This window comes from Polyodon spathula, chromosome 6, assembly GCF_017654505.1.
Source record: "Polyodon spathula isolate WHYD16114869_AA chromosome 6, ASM1765450v1, whole genome shotgun sequence".
NCBI lineage: Eukaryota > Metazoa > Chordata > Actinopteri > Acipenseriformes > Polyodontidae > Polyodon > Polyodon spathula.
The window spans coordinates 66,992,479-67,012,755 of record NC_054539.1 but is presented as its reverse complement, the minus strand read 5'-3'; the positions used below and the strand labels follow the sequence as shown (position 1 = coordinate 67,012,755).

The window sequence follows — 20,277 nt, the reverse complement described above, 5'->3', positions numbered from 1 at the left end:
AAATGTATATTTGTATTTAGGCACGAGGACTGCACAGCACTTCACGTGCAAGTAAAAAGTAATATGTGAGCACAGGGAATTGCACTTTATTAATTCACGTGCAGTTGTACCGAGACTCCAATTGAATGATTGATTAGCAATCGAGTCTTGGTACAGCTGCATAAAAGCAACATGTTTTCACCCACTCGCGGTTGGGTGTTCGGTGAGTGGAGAACGGGATTGGGGACGGAGGTAAAGAGAAGAAGAGTAATAATTGTTAAAAAGAAGCTCACCGTTTTTTGTCTGTTTATTTTGGCTACCAGTGCCGAGTTTTTTGTTTAATACAACTGTTTATTTTCTGTCTGTTCTGTTCACTCATTAAATGCTGAGCGAAGCCATTCGCTCAGCTCAACCAAACTCCACACCTGTTTATTTTTCCTGTTTCTGGTCTGATGCCACCCACTCCAGCCGTCTTTGTGACCCACCCCCATTGGGGTTAAAGGGGAAACAGGATTAGGGACCCACATGTTTCAGGGGTGGTTCTTTATTGACACACACCAATGAGTGTGGCTGTGGCACTAATTGTGTTGGAGACTGCCTATAGCACGTTATGGGGGTCTTCTTTGACAAGTGGGTGTCCCATGGGTGTTTTTTGCAGGTTTAATTTAGGGTTATGATAGGAGGTTGACTCGTGTGGGTGGGATAAGGGTTTTTGACAATCAGACCAACTGGCATGAACAGAAGTTTTAATGGTGGTGATGCAGACTTTTTTAGAGGTGTTCTTTTTCAACCAAAACACTACATGACTATCCTGGTTCTAACTGTACTGTAAGTTCTGCACGTGATTTTTCATCTTTACATATCAATTTAACTGTATTAATTAGTGAGTTAGAGAAAAAAAGAATACACTGTATACATATCTTGTTTAGTTAATTGATATAGATGCTTTGCATAGCATAGAATAGCAATTTTATTGCTTGAGTATTATAAAGTGTAGATCAGATGACTAATGAACAGACTCCAGTGTTTTTTTTTTTTAAATAACATTACCACACACTGACCACTACATACTGTACATCTTTTCTAAAGATGTTATCAGCTTGTTTAGAGTAATACTCTATAAGGAGAGAAAAGGCTCAGGTGCTGTATAATGCTCTAATGGAATTTTGAAGAATGCTGGAAGCTTTTAATCAAAACTACCGGTATATTCTTTTTTTAAACATAATCTTATCGTTAGTATCACTAATTAATCCATCCTAACTACTTATCCACAACAGATAACAGACTTGTATTTTTCAACTGATACCACGAAAATAAATCTTTAAGTAATCCCACGTCATGATTTTCAAACTTTGGGTTTAGATCACAAACACTGGTAAAATTGAATGTGGATGAATAAGCCCTATTTATAAATGCAATGCCACCATAACTGTAACGTAGACGGAAGCATATTTCAAAGATCTGATAATTTCTACACCATTTATGGTAATAGAAGTTAACCCCTTCAACATCAAAGGAGTTATTGAAAGAGTGAGGCTGCAAAGGTGGTAGGGCTTCAGGCCTTCTGTACTGCATGTGCTGTAAACAGCAAACAGTGGACCAGAACTTGTCATAAATTGCTACAGACCAAAACATAATGTAGTAAAGAGAACCAGAATGCCAGTCACTGTTACGTGACTCCAGATCTCTGCTTGTTTTTGGGTTGGTCAATAAAGCTCTGGAGTAAATACAATCTTCGATCACCCTTGCAAACTGAAAAAAAAAGAAAGAAAAACAGATTATTCGTTTTTTGGCCAATGCTGTTTTGTACCAGAGTTTTAAAACAGAATGATAAAAGAGCATCATATATACAGTACTTAAAGAAAACCAAAAGTAACAAGACATGTTTTGCATCTGACATGCTTACACTAGAGAATGCATTTACAATAGTCTACCACAAGGTGGCACTTACATGAACAGATTAAAAATAATCACCCCAGTGCACTAGCTTTATTTTTATAACAGTCTTCTATATACATAGAATAGGCAAAATACAGGGCATATTGCTGAAGTATATTTTTCAGAAAAACTCATATAATTTTAAGATTGTAGAGCATATTTTAGAGGTAGATTAAAAATCGACAGATATCATTTTAAACGGAGTCCAGGGTCAATTTAGATGTTAAAAAAAGCATTTTAGGAAACTATACATTCATGCAATAAAAACAAGTGCAATGCTTTGTTTTAGATCAAAAGAATAATTTATCGAAATTTGCATACATTAGTATTTTCCTAGCTAAGTTAAAAACTTTTCCCGGAAATAATTAATAAAAATATACGAGAATTAAAAAAAGCACTCCAATTGTAATGCCCTGCACACCTAGAAATGGTGACCACCATTAGATAAATTATTCTAAACGTACAGAACTTTTTTTGCAGCTGTTCTCCTGCTACAACAGTGATTATGAAAACAGGAACTGTGATAAACTGTCTTTGAAGTTATTCAGGACACTGGGCTTGTAATTTGATAGTTTCTTGTTTTTAAGTAGTTTGTGAAGCGCATTGAGTCATTTTATTATGTGTATGGTGCACTATAAAATATATATATATATATGATTGACTGATTGATTACCCTGTGACTTGTGTAAATTAGGTAAACCACGTTGAACAGGTTTGTAAAGAAGAATGGTCAAATATTGCCAAATCTAGGTGTGCAAAGTTGGTAGAGACATATCCTAACAGACTCACAGCTGTCAAAGGTGCTTCCACCAAGTATTAACTCGGGGGGGGGGGGGGGGGGGGGGGGGGGGAAGGCTTATCCAATTATGATCTTTTAGTTTTGTATTTTTAATATATAATTTATTACTCAATAAAAACTTTTTTCCCCTTAACAATGTGGAGTATGGTGTGTATATAAGCGGAAAAAAATCATCACTTAAATGCATGAAACTCTGAGGCACTGACACAACAAATTATATATATATATATATATATAATAACATCATTTTTAAGCATCTACTTTAACATGTTTTTTTTGCTGTAAACCAGCACAATGTATTCCGGCACAATTTTCTGCTCTTAGCAATGCCAGATTAGACTTCACTGTATATAAACACACAAGATAATTAGTACATAACATTGAAAAATGACATTCTGAAATTTATGAAATACTGTACTATTGTTATGGCTTCCGGTAGACTTTTGCGGTGTCATTTTGTAGTTTCTTTGATTAATGACGTTAAATAAAACATGTATTTCTTTTTTTTAATTGTCTCAATGATAAAATTCTACGTGATGTAAAACTTTTGGCCACAGCTGTATATTTTAAAACACATTCGTGTCAAACTGGATAGTTAGCAAGAAGTTGTGTTTAGTAACTACAAAGAAATTGCAAGAAATATGTAGCGTTTTCTATCCAATTTCGCCATGAAACTGAGTTGCATTGTGTGACGGCAGGATTTTTCAATCTGTATTTATTTCTTTTGGTTAAAAAAATGCTTTCGTATGTTAAGGTGTTGTATGAGAAACAGATTTGAGATGTTATTGTATGTATTGTATTTGAATGGCTTGTGCAGGTACAGTATCTCCAAACTGGGGGAATTCTGTAACAAATAAAAGAATAGTCGATTTTTCTGCCATTTAACAATTAATTGTATTTTAATGTAACTGTGAGTGACTCATCCAGTAAAGGTGCTCAGCTTGGACTGCAGGATGTGCCCTATAGTCTTAACGTTGCCGATCGGGGGCAGCGCTCAACTGGTCGGGCACTGCCCTGGGGCGGAAGGATTAGGCCGGTCAGTATGTCCTCGGCTCACTGCGCACCAACAAACCGTGGTCTGGCCGGGCGCCTGCGGGTTTGCCTGTAAGCTGCCCAGGGCTGTGTTGTCCTCCGACGCTGTAGCTCTGTGTGGCTGCATGGTGAGTCTGTAGTGTGTGAAGAAGCAGGCGGCTGACGGCACACGATTCGGAGGAGCCAACCCACTACCAAGTTAAGGCTTACGAAGCAAAACCGAAATTACAAAAGGGAGTTACCTCCACTCCCCCCGTTTTTAAACATGGTCTTAACTATCTTTTTAAACACCGTATGTGCATAAAATAAATACAGCTTTTTTTTTTTTTTTTTTTTTTAATTTAACAGCTATAAAGCTGATTTCAACCCGACCGCTAATAAACGTAAGATTAGGTCATTGTCTAACTCTCCGAGCCGCTTAGAAAAAATACATAAATAAATAAATAAGATTGTCATACGGAAGACTGTATTATCTGTTTTCTAAAAAGCATAAAAACATTACAAGACTAATTAAATAACTTTAAGTCTGACACATCGAAATAACTATTTCCCGTTATTACTGTACTGTTATTATTGTTGGCTAGTTTTGCGATTCATACAACAGCAGCAAGCGCTGTTACGTACGTTAACATGGCAACAACAAAGCTTCCTGCTTCTTCCCTGCAGCTGCTCTGTATGCGGCAGGCTTTACTCGCAAATGGGAGCCTCCCACTCTCCCTCCCGTTGGAAGCCTGCCAATCTCGCGGGATTGTAATTCTAAAATCTCGCGGAGTTTTCTGCTGTTTGTTGTATGCGTGTGGCAGTAGAAAGCTGGCAAGTCTCTGAAGGTGGGGATTTACATGTAACTTCCATTGTAAATTTACACAAAACATACCTCAGTTCGTCTAAATCGTTTACAGCAGATTAAAGAACAAATGGGTTTCCATTGCAATAAATAACCGGAGTCTCGCAAAAAATTAAATAAAAATATATATTTAGAAAAACCCCACAAAAAGCAGACATACTGGTATTATAAACCTCTGAAAGGGTCCTGCATTCACGGAGTATGGGTAAGTTTTCTTGCTTGTTGTAATAGTTTACATCATCAAAGTAATGTAGGCAGGGTTGGCAAATTCAAGCCAAGGTATTAAAACGAGAGTTCATAGATCAATACAATAACTTACATGGATTAGGTTCACGTATTGACGGGAAATCAGGAGCAAGTTTTATTTCTTTTTGATTTTATTTTAGTACGGTAAGTGTTATTTATTTATGTTTTTTAAAAATTATTAAACTATTAACTGTGTACAGTCGAAATACCTGCATGTAACAAAAAAAAAAAAAGTAGTAGCTTTATGACACTTTTTCTCTGGGAAGATAAATGACCTTTTATAGTGCCAAGTCTTTATGGTCGCACCTGTACAGTAGTTATCCGATGTTCTTTGGCTATATAGGAAGGAATATAGCATCACATCTATTTAATCTAAGGACTGTATACAGATCTTGAGGGAGGGGGGGAGGGAGGGGAAATTTTGTAATCTGTGTTTTCGCAATGAATTTCTGTTACAAGTACTGTAACTTAATTATACGGTTCAAATGTTGTCATGGATGGAGTGTGTCGTGTCATGACCTGCACTGTACTGTACTCTAGGTACAGGCCATATTTTTGCCCCCATGTTGCTGATAAGTGTGTTTTTCAAGTAGCATCTTAATTTCTTACTGCAGTTTGGAAAAATGTATACACTGACATTTTTTTTGCATTCCTCCTTCCCTGTTAATTTTAATGATATTTTTATTCTTCATTATTCACATTAAAAAATTGATTGGAATGTACCGCTGTTAGGTTGGTTGGGTGGAGTTTTACGCTGGAAACAGTGCACTGTATACCTGTATTCTTTTTATCTTTTTTGTTAATTTTATTTTCTTAAGTTTATTATACATAAGATTGGTAATTATTTTGAATCCTAAGTAACTATTCGTTATTAACCTAAAACATTTTTCAATGCATTTGAAGTGTTTTTTTGCATTATTGTAGACATTGTTTTTATACATTATTGTAGACCTGCACCAGAAGTGCTGTCACTGATATGGGTAATAACTTTGAGTTCAATATTTTGCCTGAAGCACATGACAGTGTAACGTGGAGTAGAGTTATGCGCTGTACTAGAAAGGAGGGGCATTGAAAATAATTCTTAAGCAAATTTAGCATCAATGAAAATTGATTAAACCTATTTTTATCATGTAAAGGGATGTTGATACTGTAGGTCGATTTTGGAACTGCACTGTCTCTTCATATTCGCAGTTCAAGGAAGACAGACAGTTAGTGGTTGGGACAAGCCTCTGGTTTTGTTTTGTTTTTTCAAGGAGGGCTCTGTGCCTGCCTGTGTTAAGAGCAGTGTTGCAGTTCTAAATAAAACTCGATGAACTGCATGCTTTAAAAAAGATTGGTTGCCTCTGGGTACTGTACATACCTTGTGGCAGCTTTTATCATATTCCTTTTCCGTTATTGTAGGCTCCTGAAAATTAAGTGTATTGGTGTGAGGCCCTATTGATGATGCAACATGAGCATTTTCTTGAACTACTGTACCTGATGTGACAGTGTGTTTCTTGTTGCCAGCAGGGCAAAATCTAAATCAAAGGTCCTCAATTAAAAGTAAGAAATCTGTGATCAAATGTATTTCATTTGCAGTATTTTACCTTACCCCTGTAGGTAGAATTTAAATCTGCTGTTTGTCTGGTATTAGTTACAGTACTGAGCATCTTTCCCAAGTTACATGCGCAGTCATCAGCACATTACCTGCATGCTGTTTTTCAGTCACTCGGATACTGGTACACAGATTGTTTCTTAGTTTGTGGTTTGCCGTTAGATGTGGGAAAGATAACTTGAATACATTCTTGTATTCTGGACAGCTACAGCAGGCATACTGTATCTTGCTGTTAAATATAATATTGTCCAAATACTGAATATTTAGTTCCAAGGTAAAATAAGTAAATTAGAAAGGTCAGCTTATGCCCTCTGCCGTGTACTATAGTTCAAAGTAAATCCTGTTGTATTTTGATGTTAAATTTTCTTTGACTTTTATTACTCTTCCATTATCTTTTTGTTTGGCAAGTACAGTATGCTTACAAATAAACATACTACACTCATTGCTCTAGTCAATTCTACAACATTCATTTTTTGTTGCATCATAGACAAGGCAATAATCAATTGAATCAAACGCATACTGCTAAGGGTGCTGTGGAACGAATAGTTTGTTACTCGCTGCTTTTAAAGCCTATTGTCCCACCTTATAAAAGTTTACCACAGTGTTTTTGCACGGTATTTGTTGCAGTGTTATCATACTTTTCTCATGGTTATATTGTGCATTTAACCTGGTTTGTCATGTTAAGGTGCTTTACCATACCTTGCTATTTTTATTTTTTTTTACAATGCTTCCCTATGCTTTACCATGCTTTTACTAGGCTTTATTACACTTTGCTTTGCTTTTATTGTGGTACACTTTTATATTTATTGAGTTCAATGGCAACATTTCTTAGTTTTTTTCTTTTTTTTTGCACCAAAACTGCTTCATGAGAAGCACTTGTATCGATTGAAATGACTGGAGTAGTATTGTGTGATCTCATCAACGAGCCATAGCTCTCTATTATGTATTCAAAAGCATTGCCCGATATGTTTCAGTTTCCATTGGTTGTTCAAGACAGTAGTAGGTGTAAGGTAAGGGTTTGGCCTTAGCTGCCAGAGCTTATCATATCCTGTACCGATCTCTTTCTTGTAAAACACTATCTGTAGTCTCTAGCTGGTCTGTCAAGGACACATACAATGAGTGATGCTTAAAGCTATTTTCCATGGAAAGATTCTGCTATTCATTATGTTTATTTTATTAAATTATATGTCTGTTCTGCATTGTTATTTATTGTACAGCTATGTCACCCTATAGAATGAACTAATTTTGCTTCATAAAGTCCAATGAAACCTGCTGAATAATGTTATGTTAATATATCGAATTATATTCCGCTTTATAGTTTTCCATATACTGATATACTAATTGAAAAATGTGACATTTCCAAATCTAACATGAAATACTGTATTAGTATTATGTCTTATCATTTTTGTAGTTTCTTTGATTACTGGTACATGATTTAAATAAAACATCTAAATTTGTGTTCATATATTTTTAATTTTTTTTAATTAGACCTGTGTCTTGATCCTAAACTGTTTGCCATAGCTGTAGGTTATTCTAAGAAAATACCATCAGGATATTAGTCTACGGTTACAATATAACTAAATACCAGTACACTTTTTAACTTGCTTAAAGATTATGGCTATGTTTTGATAATTCAAATAAAGCAAATACAGCAATCTAAAGCATATGCATTTTACTGTCATGTTTTATAGGTTAGCCACTAAAGCCACATTTTATTGGTTGATAACCTGCAGAATTTCATTTTGTAAAGCAATAATAGAACCTTGAATTTTTCATAAGGGGTCATACAAGTATAATACAAGTAAACCCTCAATCCAGGGTGATTCTCAGTTCTACTGTAAAATTGCTTGAAAATAAGCCAGCAGTGGTTTATGCTGGTAGGGTGTCAACTCCATAGAAAGTACTGTGGCTTCCATACTGAAAGGGTCATCCTCATTGGTGCGCATTATATGAAAGTATGTAATGTTAAATGCCATCAGTATTGTTTGGCCAAGTGTGTCACATGATACTGTTGTAAAACATTTTAACAAATCTACCTGCCCCATTGGTCAGCTTTAGTTATTTAAGATAACCCCTGCTATTTATTTCTGCCAGACAAGCAGTGGGCGTGCTTTTCTTTTCCAGCTTGTGTTAACTAGCATCTGATTTGCTGGTCCCATCCTACCAGCAAATCAGTTTTCAAAATGCTTTGTAAGTTGTGTACTCGATGTAAACAAACAAAAAAACGCAATTCCTTGAATCCAGAGCAGGACGATAGGTTTGCATTCCTGGCAAACAACCCATAAATAAAATGTGCACATTAAAGAAAACTGACTATATATAGTTTACGCTTCTTTGGAGTTATATAAATAATATTTAACAATATTCAATACCTTTAAAAAAAAAAATAAATAAATAATCAGTGGTGTATGTATGTTGTGGTAAGTAAATCCAATTTATTATTATTATTGTTGTTGTTTTAGGCAGGGATTTCCGCATTTTGTTTTTTACAGATACAGTTCACCCCGTTTTATAAGAATCACATCTGTCCCTGATGATTTGATTCTCGTCTGTTCATTCTTAAATGCGGACCAGTATGATTACTGTGGTTGAGAATGAAAGCTTTGTTCCCTGCAGTGTAATGGGTTGACCACTAGATAAGTTTCTGAATGTATGCGCAGGGACCACACTAAAGGGGCGTTCACACCGGACGTGGCGCGGCACTAGCAATTGTTTTCAGTGAAGGTGGTCCTGCGCAACGGCGGAGGGAAGGGGCACTCAAGAGGAACTGCAGAGCGGCGCACAGGAGAAAATATTTTCAACTTTAGCCACGCGCTGTGACATAAACTACCAGCAGCCAATCAGGGGGAAGTAAGAGCTCCTTTGCGAGGAAATATAAATAAATAAATAAATAAATAATTGAAATCTGCCTTCATCAAACCGGAGCTCCTGTATCAGCTGATGATATTCGCTGTATCTTTTTCTTTTCTTGAGGATGTCATGGAACCACAGCAATCTTAAATTTTTTTCTTTCTCCTGTAGAGCAGGACAATCACAATTCTCTTTTTTTGTTTGCTGTTCATTGTTCCAGGGATTGTGTTGTCAGATGCACAGTACCATTGATTGTTGCCGTTTTTACAGTCGTCCCCCCCCAAAAGTTTGACATGATGGGATGGCAGTAGTTGCATTTTTTAATCATGTGTATAATGCACAGTAATATCAATGTATATTGATGGCTTTAACTCACACTCTCTTTGCCTATACCCAGCAAACCAGACAAAACTCACAAAGAAAGAAAGAAAATACATCAATTTTTAAAAGCAACATGTTTTTATTTTATTTTAAAAACACAACTGCCTGATGTTCTCGGTAATTGTGGGGGATTATGATGTGGTTTGTGGGTGGTTAAAATTAGGTTTTTATATATTTTTTACTTTATATATATAATATATATATATATATATATATATATATATATATATATATATATATATATATATATATATATATATATATATATATATTAAATATAAATATATATATTTTTTTTTTTACTAAGCTTTGTGTCTTCAGTGTAAAAGGACTTTTCCCTTCCCGCTGGTATTTGCTGTTTATTACGTGGCAATAAAAAGTCACTGTACATGCAGCTGCGACGTAGCAACAGACCGCCCACTGACTTTCTACTGCAGTGTTCGGTATAAACAGTGGTCTGTGGTGACTGCAGAGTGATGCACAAGGAGGTGGCAATGTGCGCCGTGTCTGGTGTAAACGCCCCTTAAGTATAGTTTGGTTAGTTCTCCAACTGAACGCAAGGTTTATTAGGCTTCCAGGCCATAGGCTGGGAAGCCTATTGTTATTGCTGGGATTATTATTATTATTATTCTTTCCTCCTGAGTTGCTCGAAAACTCGATAGATTCGGTAGGTTGATAGGTGTTCATGGGAAGATGGAAAATGCTAAAGAACTTATGTTGTAAGTCACATGGTTTGGCCGCCGTATTGGATTGAAAAAAAACATTTTGCCGAAATGTAAAAATTAGTCTTTTTACTTATTGCAGAGTGCTGAAAGTTGGTAAACTTGTTGAGGGATAGTCCAAGATTAATTGATGTTTGTAAGAAGCTGATAGGCTGTGTGGTATGGTGGCCATGCTGCATTACGTCAAACTCACACGGTACAGACGTCATAATCAGAAACTACAAAGGTCTTCTTCTCTCAAACCGCTATTCCAATTGAAACAAACCCAGTGGCACACAGGAGATTGTAGTGTGCTTGTCTTTAAAGGGTGTAAAAGGGAAGTTGCTACAATAAAAAAATGTTGGCTAATAACTCCTTATAGATTGCAGATAGGGCCATGGTTACTATGGAACACATATAGTAACCCAGGTATACTCTATCAAAAAATGCCATTCTCCATGACCTTTGACCTCTCCTAAAGGTCAAATGTAAAACTGGTTCATAACTCATAATAGAATGCAGATAGGGTCATGGTTACAATGGCATGCATAGTACCTCTCCTAAAGGTCAAATGTAAAACTGCCTTATAACTAATAATACAGTGCACATAAGGTCATGGTTACTATGTAAAAATGCTATTCTGCACTATTTGCTAAAGTGTTTGGTACTGGTACTGGCATTCTGCACTATTTGCTAAAGTGTTTGATACTGGCACTGTTACTGGTCCTGGAAGCCATAAAGTTGCTGGCAGCTTTAGTTCTGTTTGTTTTATTAACGGTTGTTTCCCCACTGCATTGTAAGAAATAAAACTGACACTGGTTTAAAACTGTAAATCAAAACTCCAGCGTGATAATTTACACGGCCCTTAGCCACGTCACATTACAATTAGCAAAAGCGCCTCTGCAGTTTAAATACAGTAAACAAATGTGCGTAACCCTGCGGTGTTACGTGCAATGAATTACAATTACAGTATTTAACTGTCAGGAGTACCACTGCATTTAAGCATCTGTGGCTTATTTATTTTCAGTTGCGAAGCAAATCTCACAGTTTTTCACTAAGAAGAGATGCAAAGCTCCGCCCCCCCCTCCTCCTCCCCCTCCCCCTCCTCCTCCTCACCACGCCGCAATGCAATCCCACTCCCTCTACATGTACAGTCACCTCCAAAATTATTGGCACCCTTGATAAAGATGAGCAAAAAAGGCTGTATAAAATAAACACAACTAATTAGCTATATTGTAATTTTCCAACATGTGGAATATATTGTACTTTATTAATGATTCAAGGGAATCTACTAAAATTACACATTTCTCAAATTATGTGAAGTGTGACAATTATTGGCACCCTTGTTTTCAGTACTTTGTCCACCCTCCCCTTGCAGGGATAATGACATTGAGCCTTTTTCTATAATTTCTTATAATATTGGAGAACACATTGGAAGGGATCTTAGACCATTCCTCCATGCAGAATCTTTCCAGATCATTGATATCCTTCGGTCTGTGCTTATGAACTGCCCTCTTTAATTCAGACCTTAGATTTTCAATGGGATTCAAGTCCGGAGACTGAGATGGCCATTGCAAAATGCTGATTTTGTGGTCAATTAACCATTTCTTTGTGGATTTTGATGTGTGCTTGGTGTCATTGTCTTGCTGGAAGAGCCACTTGCAGCCAAGTTTCAGCCTCCTGGCAGAGGCAACCAGGTTTTTGGCTACAATGGCCTGGTACTTGGTAGGGTTCATGATGCCGTTGACAAGGGCCCCAGGACCAGTTGAAGCAAAACAGCCCCATAACATCAAAGATCCACCACCCTATTTTACAGTAGGTATGAGATTCTTTTCTGCATACTCATCCTCCTTTCGACACCAAATCCATCGCTGGTGTGTGTTTCTAAGAGCTCCATATGGTCTCATCTGACCATAGCACCCGCTTACAATCCAGGCGTTTACATTTGTTCTCAATAAAGGCTTTTTTCTGGCAACCTTTGCAGATTTACCACTGTTCCACTGGTTTTGAACATCTTAATTATTGCCCTAATAGTGGTAAGTGGTATATTTAGGTTTTTAGCTATGTTTTGTACCCATTGCCTGATTTATGAAGGTCAACAACCATTTGTCTCTTTTCATTTGTGAGTTCTTTGCCTTTCCTCATGATAATGCGTGTTACCTCATTTTTATACCCCAATGAAACAGAAAGCCATGAAAGGCCACAATACAGTTCCTTAAGACTGAGATGTACTTAAAGTAGAATGTTAGTGTTAATTTTGTTTGATTTTATTTATAAGAATCTTTAGGGGTGCCAATAATTTTGACACCTCTATCTTTTTGAGAAAAAAAAAAATATTACTTGTTAAAAATAAACATTTTCTCTGAGCAGTTGTACTAGTATAAAAGAATATAGTTTTCCCATATTTTTGAGCATAAAATATAGCTCATTACCTGTGTTGTTTATTTTATACAGCCTTTTTTGCTCATTTTTATCACGGGTGCCAATCATTTTGGAGGTGACTGTATATCACACAATAACACTGCTGTACTCAATTCAATTAATGTGTATTCACTTTATTAAAACAGTTTCACTAACAGAGATCACACCAAACATGAGATGTGACCAAATTAAAATTGAAAAACAGCTTTTACACGTCATTGCACTTGATCAAGTACCATATTACATGTACCGTACTCCTTTGAATTTAAAACAACCTCGAATTTAAGACGCAGCCCAAACTTACCACCCTCAATTTGAGGAAAAAATTAAACATCAAATAAATATGCATTTACGAAGTTACAACCTCAATTATGCTATTGTATCGTACAAAACTGACACAAAACAGTGTTTTTGTAGATTGGCCACGGAGCATGTTTATTGTGCTGCACACTGTATAATACTTAAGATGGCGTCTCTGTCATACACACACCACCATTCACTTATGGCATAACACATCCTGGCAACAGCAAGCAGCAAGCACGACACAAGGCTCCACAGCATCAGGCAATATGTAACCCAGCAACCACAACAGCATTGAACTGTGGCTTTGCTTGGTATGTCGAAAAGTACAGGGTCTGATTTAGTATTTCCAATCTGTCCAAGCTGGTACTGTTTGTTAGAAATGCTGAAATTGTAAACACTTCTCTTGGAATTCCTCAGGAAGCTTGTTTGTCTTTTCTCAGCAGTCAGTTACATTGCTGCTTGTGTATTCAAGCAGGCACCTTTGTTGTCTTTCCTCAGCAGTCAGTCATGTTGCTGCTTGTGTGTTCAGGTAATCTTGTCTTTTGTTGGTGATTTTTAATATACTCATCACTACGCTGTACTCGACTTTAAGATGCAGGCTATTTTTGAGAAGAAAAAATGGTTAAAATGTACATCTTAAATTCAAAGGAATATTGTAGTTAGATGGACTTAAATGATTCTTATAAGCAGATTGCATGATTATTTGTATTAATATAGCGTATGTGCACTGCAGTATTAAAATGCCTACATCTTAAATAATAACAATACCAAAAATAAGCCATGGGAGCTGTTTAACTGGTACAATTGACAGCATATACATCTTGTTCAGTAGACATGAGCCTAGTTTCAGTTTTCCAGTGTTTCGTTGACCAGTCAGTTTGTAATGTGTATAACTCTACTGTAATGGCAGAGTCAAGGTATTAAGTGTCCCTATCACAGAGCTATTGTAGCCTGTTTGCCATACAGCTCTGTCCAGCCCACTATTAAATGACCGTCACTGTGGCAGTATCACGATAATTTGTGGAGTCAAACTTTTTCTTCTTTAACATTTCATTTTCTTCTGGGTAGATCTTGAGATTTTTTTCAGTTATTGGCAGTGGGTGGACTGATCTATTCCAGGATATTACAGCGCTCTGTACTGTCAATTGAATTCAGTCTGGCCAGGCAGTACTGATGTACTTTTTGCGTTAGTCACCAGCTTTAATTAACTCAGTGACCCATTTAATCACATTAATTCATTACAAAAAAAAACGAATTGTAAATAGTTGTCACTAAATTGAAATGTCTTTTTGTAACATTTTTACACATACAATACTTTTTTAACTCCACTTTTATTTTTTTACTAATTCTGTTGTGGGGGGGGGGGGGGGGGGGTTACCAAAAACAGGTTACTTGAGTTTGTAAAAATAATACTTGCAGACAAGTCCTCCTATCATGATCATGGTTTAAAATGTAATTCTTTGACATATTTTAAGAAGTGTCCATACAGTAGCTTCAGCTGCACATAAAATCAATATTGTGCAAATGTTCCCTGTTAGATCACATCTAACTACAATGGTAATCTAAACATAATAATAAATAACATTTTTTGATTGTTATTCTGGAATCACTCTTAGTGTACTGTGTCATTTTGCACTAATAAGTTTAATCTTTTCAAAAGTACTTAGAGTAAAGCGCTGTACAAATGTATAATGATTAAACCCTGTGCTGTGAGAAGAGATGACAAATGCTACAGTACAATGTGTTCCCTCTGCAGAAGTTGCAATCTTTTGTAATCCATACGCATTCTGACACAATCAGTACGACTATAAACCAAGCTGTGATCACATATGGGCCATTACAATGTAAGGTTTTTTGTTGATTCTGTAAATGTCGCAACTCACAGACATACGGTATGTCTAAAATAGTAAATTAGTCCTGTACTTTACAAATTATACAATGATCAATGTAAAAATAAATATAAATTTTATGATTAACAAAATACAAAGTCATTGGCAGTGTTGAGTTTCTGAAACTTTTTTTTTTTTTTTTTTTTTTTTTTTAATTAAAAAGAAAATAAAGGGATACCAGTGCAATATCAGGGGTAATATTAATTAAGCAAATCCCTCTATTTTCAACCTATTTGTAGAAGTAACTATAACTGTCAGTTTACAGAAGTTAGTTGATCCAGACACTCCTTCAAATGTTATGTTTTCCTCAATACAGTAATATTATGAAAAATTATGTATTAATTATGTGTACAGGTTTCGACATTAACCATTGACTCAGTGGCCTGGGGCCGGTAGAGAGCGCAGTTTGGCTGGTAGTTATGAAGCACCACAGGCCCGACTGGGCCGGTTACATTTAACTAGTATAATATATGTAGTGCATGTGGCTTCCGTTTCATGAATCCAAGAAAATGGGCCAGTGTGTCAAAAAGCTGAAAATTTAATTTACAAACCATTTTTTAAAAAACATAACTACGAACTAATCCTAACTTTCCCGCCGCGCGTCATGTTTGTTGTACATTCAGAATCTGAGACTGCGTAACGAAGTACTGTGTTGGTACTCGTTCCCGCAGCAAATCTTTTCAAATCGGGGTTTCTACAACTAAGCAACCAATAAGCCAAAAGGAAAGCACTGAAATCAATAAATCATAAAGAATGTAATTATGAAAAAAAATGAAGACAAACATTTAGAGTGGAGGCTTCATTATGACTGTGAAAATAAAGTAACGTTCTGCCTTGTTTGGTTTTAGTTTCCCAGACTTTGTTTAGCCACTTTCTTTTGAGACATGGGCTCTCTTTGGTTACCAACACAGTTAGAAACATATTGAAAATATAAACCATTATGAAAAACTATATAAATATATTGGGACAGATAAAATTGCACTCGAGCCAATAAAAACACTAGCTCAGTGGTCCGAGGGGTCAGTAGTTAAAAATCTAAACGTAGAGCCCTGGTGTATGTCATTATGTTGTATGTCATCAACAGTGACCGTGATATTTCCCTTTGTTATTGTGTGATTGGGATGTACAGTAGTGGAGTCGGTCTGACAGTTTGTAAATAAGTACCACTTCACACATGTTTGCTTAGATTTGCATATCAGATTGTCAACTTGGTATTAACAGTTATTTACATGAGCTGTTGAGATATACTATATGGAGGTGACTGCCAGTCTGTCCATTCAGCCACCTGGCCATGCTTTTTTTTTTTTCTGCATATATCTGGAGAATTGTTTCTCAAATTATTATGAAACATTAATTGCTAGTTGTTATTCTGTATTATTCTTTACCAACAGTACTGTTGATTTATGTGATGGTTATCAACTTTTTAATTCTGATAACTTTAACTTAGAATTTTTTGTCGTGGTGGGCGTATACAGTACTGTATTTTACTACGTACTTTGTTTCTGGACAGTTTCAATTAAAATTTTTGGGGGAAATGTCTGTCACACAAGAAAACACATCTAGTATGTTTGAAGCAAACCAATATGATTTCTATGAAAACCAGCTGTTCTGCCAATTGCAACCTGTCTGTGTTTTGTCCAAGGTCCTAAAGCTTAATACATTCCCATTTTAGGTTGATGTGCTTGGCTCCTACAGTAGTTCTGCTCAATAATAATGTTCGTTTGTTTTGTTCTGGCAGAAGTTATAGTGGAGTATGACTATGAAGCCCTCCGTGAAGACGAGCTCACAATCCGGGTAGGAGACATTATTAGACATGTGAAAAGACTGGAGGAGGAAGGGTGGATGGAAGGAGATCTCAATGGCAAGACAGGCATGTTTCCAGATAACTTTGTCAAGGTAAATATCACATCTACAGTACTGCATGGAATGTGTTTACAGCTAAGAAGACCATTGTTAATTTCTCACTCAATACTGCAGACACAAAATACCGATGTGTCTTTTATAATAGTAATATTTTTCAATATATAGTTACTTATTTTTTACACGCAGCACCTTGGACATATGCTTTTTTAAAATGGTTCCTAATGTGTAAACAATTCACAAGATGTGTCCTCCATGATAAGTGTATATATTAATTCATGCTTCTTTCCACAGTGACTTGTCTTCTCTTAAACATTTTAGGCGTTACGTGACTGCACAGGTACTGTAAGTGTAGACCACACAGCAAAACCCTACTACTGATGATTCTTCATTGTGTGCATGTTAATGGAATTTAAATTGGATTGCTAAGACTAGTATGCAATTTGAAGCTATTGTCATCTGTTCATTGGTGCATTACACAGAAGGGCCAATTTGTAATATCAAGGGAAATTACCTTAGCAGGTAGGTCAACAACAGGTAAATTAAGCCTTCAAGCATGCTTTGAGAGTAAGGCCCTCTGAGTTTTTACTTTTATTTTAATCCAGTTTTTGTGTTTTAGTTTTAATATTTAGCTTTTCCTGCTAAATGTACACCATGAGATTAGTCTGTACTGTTCATCCTTAATTGTATCGTATCTCACTAAAGCACCAGTGTCAGTAAAGCAAATGAATATCCACTTAAGAATTAAATGGAAAGTCATGTTACTGTTATCGACTCCTTACATAGTGTGTGTGCTGCCAACGCAAAGCAAAGAAAAAATATGTTCTAATCGGTTCAGAGTGGGTGAGCAACGTCTGGGCAGGAAAACAAACTATTCTTCGGCCCTGTCCACACTGCAGTTAAACCGTATGAGTTGCCTTTAAACCAGCTTAAAAGTGCTGAGACGTCTGAAGGACTTGCTATCAGTGTACATGCCACACTAGGTATTTATTGTTATACTAAAAAACACACAAACAAAAAAAAAAAAGAAACAGTCTGTCCAGACATCTGTTAAACTAGTTTGGAAAGTAACAAAAGCACAATGTTAAATTAGTCGACTGCAAAAATGAAATGCGAGTTAAAAGTAGGATCGGGGATGAACAATACACGTAATTTGTCAGCTCTGTTTGAAACAAAATTAAGGGAACCAGAATTAGGCTCAGGCAAGATAAGAAGGTAAAAACAAAGATTTTTGTAATTTAAAAGCCTTTTTTCCGAGTTTAGTTATGAAACAGAATCAGCTCTGTTTGTTTAAAGGGAAGTCACCTGATTAAAAATAAAACCTGAAAACTTCAAGCCCTACTTGTGTGTGTTTGCATTTACTCTTTCCAAAGCACTTGTTTTATTTCTTTTTAGCAATATGGACCTCTATTAATAAGGAGCATAACACGTTATTTTAAAATAAAATAGAATGCATGGTGGGATACTTTCGTATTTATTTCCTGCTCGTTCACTGCGCTGCTAGGAACTGTAACCACACTATTTTAATAGTGTTTGTAAGCATTAAGCCGGACTAAACTTGAAACGGCACTTCATTGTGGTCACTTAGAACTGGATTAATTAAAACTTTTTGTGTACAGTTCTCGAAATCAGTTATGTAGTGTGGATAGGGCATTAGAAGTATACAGAAGCTGAGCAGATTTCAGACTGCTTATTTAGGAGGCTGTGTCGCTGAAATCTCATCTATCAAAAGGTGAACTTGGCTGGCCATGATAAAGCTGTTCCTAAGATGGCTTTGTTTGTGATATTAACATTTCATAGTTCACACAACTTCTTTCATTAATTGTATTATGTGACCTTATCAGAAACACTGGGGCTTGCAGTGTTCCCTGTAACATACAGTAGAGCTGCGTGCGCCAAATATCAAATTATTGGGATAGAGCTCACCACAGCAACCAGTGGATGGATGTTACCCATGTGAAGGTCAGTGGTGGTGATTTGAAGTTGTACTGATTGCTGCTCTCCACAAAGGGAAAGAAAAGCTGACAGCTTCATGGAGAGCACCACAATCAGTTCAAATTCACGGAGCTGTTTCTTCAAGATTAGAGTTTGCACAGGCAATTTTGTTAGGTGTTAATGTTAAAACAATGTAAAGGTATATTATTTGCCAAGCTTAAAAGGAGGTTCATTCCAAAATTACTTTACCAAGTCTTGCATATTTGTCGATTTAAAACATAATTGTTATTTTGTTGTATGTTGTAATTTGTAGTCAATGCTTACTGTACATACATGCATACATTTAATCTAAACATTGTTTTGTTAAGGAATTGGTACTGTAGTGTTTAAACTGTAGACATTTTTAATTCCTATTGCAGCTGTCTGGGGGCATTGTGGATAGGCAGGAGGGGCTGGGAGAAGGGTATTAAAACTTTCACAGTGGAGTAGTCTGTGGCTGATAATAAAAACTAGGGCAAATTGAAAAACGTCTGGATCATGTACTGTAACAGGTCTGTAAAATGACCTTCTTCCTGAAGTGACTAAGTGGGGAGGGGCAAGATCTTTTTTCAATGATTTCCAAAGCAAGGAGTTAGTAATAAGTGCAGTTTAAAGTATGACCCCTTAGTACATAATTCTTTGGTTTAATGAGCGCTTATTTAATGCGCATTGCCTGTTACTTTGCAAACAAATTGTTTTATTATGTGGATTTCCTGCAGCTGTAAGTGCAAACACTAAAGTAGCTTGAAGGCAAATTTTAGATTACACCAAACTTTGTCACTGGCAGTGTTTGTACTTCTGGGAGCCTGGCAGGGTGTGAACACCTTGTAGAAAAAATGTCTGAAGACTTGGTAAGTGGAATTTGCACCTTAAAAACTGGTTTATCAACAGATAACCCTGCTGTTGGCGTTAACATTTAATTGGATAGCGTAATGTAATGTACAGTAATTGGTGGGTTGAATACTGTAAAGTATGTTTAGATTTGCCTTATTAGAAAGCTAGAAAGTTGTATTTTGAGCTTAGCTGTGCCTGCATGAGAATGGGTTTCATTTTACTTATCTGTGACAGGACAAGAGAGTCATACAAACTAATTTTTTTTAAGGTTTGTAATGGACTGCAATTAGGATTTCCATTGGTCCAGTGCATTGTGTTGTAGTCATTGCTTTTTAAAGTATAAACAAGATTGCGACATTCTAGTTGATAAAACAAACGGCAAAATTTGAAAATGATAAGAAAATAAAAATCTTATGTTAATATTAGGTATTTCATTTGGAATATACTTTTTTTCCCCATAAACACTAATGCTGCAGTATTTGTCTTCAATTAAAAACTGTTCTTGGTGTAAAAAAGAGAGAGAGGTTCTTGCAGGATGAAAGGACAAACCTTTTTCTTTCATCTACTATAGTGACTTTAATGTCTGGCACTTTTTAAAAGTTGACTTAACTTTTAAAGCTATTTAAAGCACA

The 20,277-nt window shown here is 36.1% G+C and overlaps 1 protein-coding gene across 2 annotated transcripts in view; it reads left to right on the top strand.

Moving 5' to 3' along the window:
• The first annotated feature begins 4,530 nt into the window (after positions 1 to 4,530).
• Positions 4,531 to 20,277, top strand: part of LOC121317504 (CD2-associated protein-like) — a 73,540-nt gene continuing 57,793 nt past the window's right edge. For both annotated transcript variants that reach the window (XM_041253510.1, XM_041253509.1), the window contains exons 1-2: positions 4,531 to 4,797; positions 16,716 to 16,873. In XM_041253510.1, the coding sequence (XP_041109444.1) occupies positions 4,794 to 4,797; positions 16,716 to 16,873 (162 nt within the window). In that variant the 5' untranslated portion in view covers positions 4,531 to 4,793. The remainder of the gene's footprint in view (positions 4,798 to 16,715; positions 16,874 to 20,277) is intronic.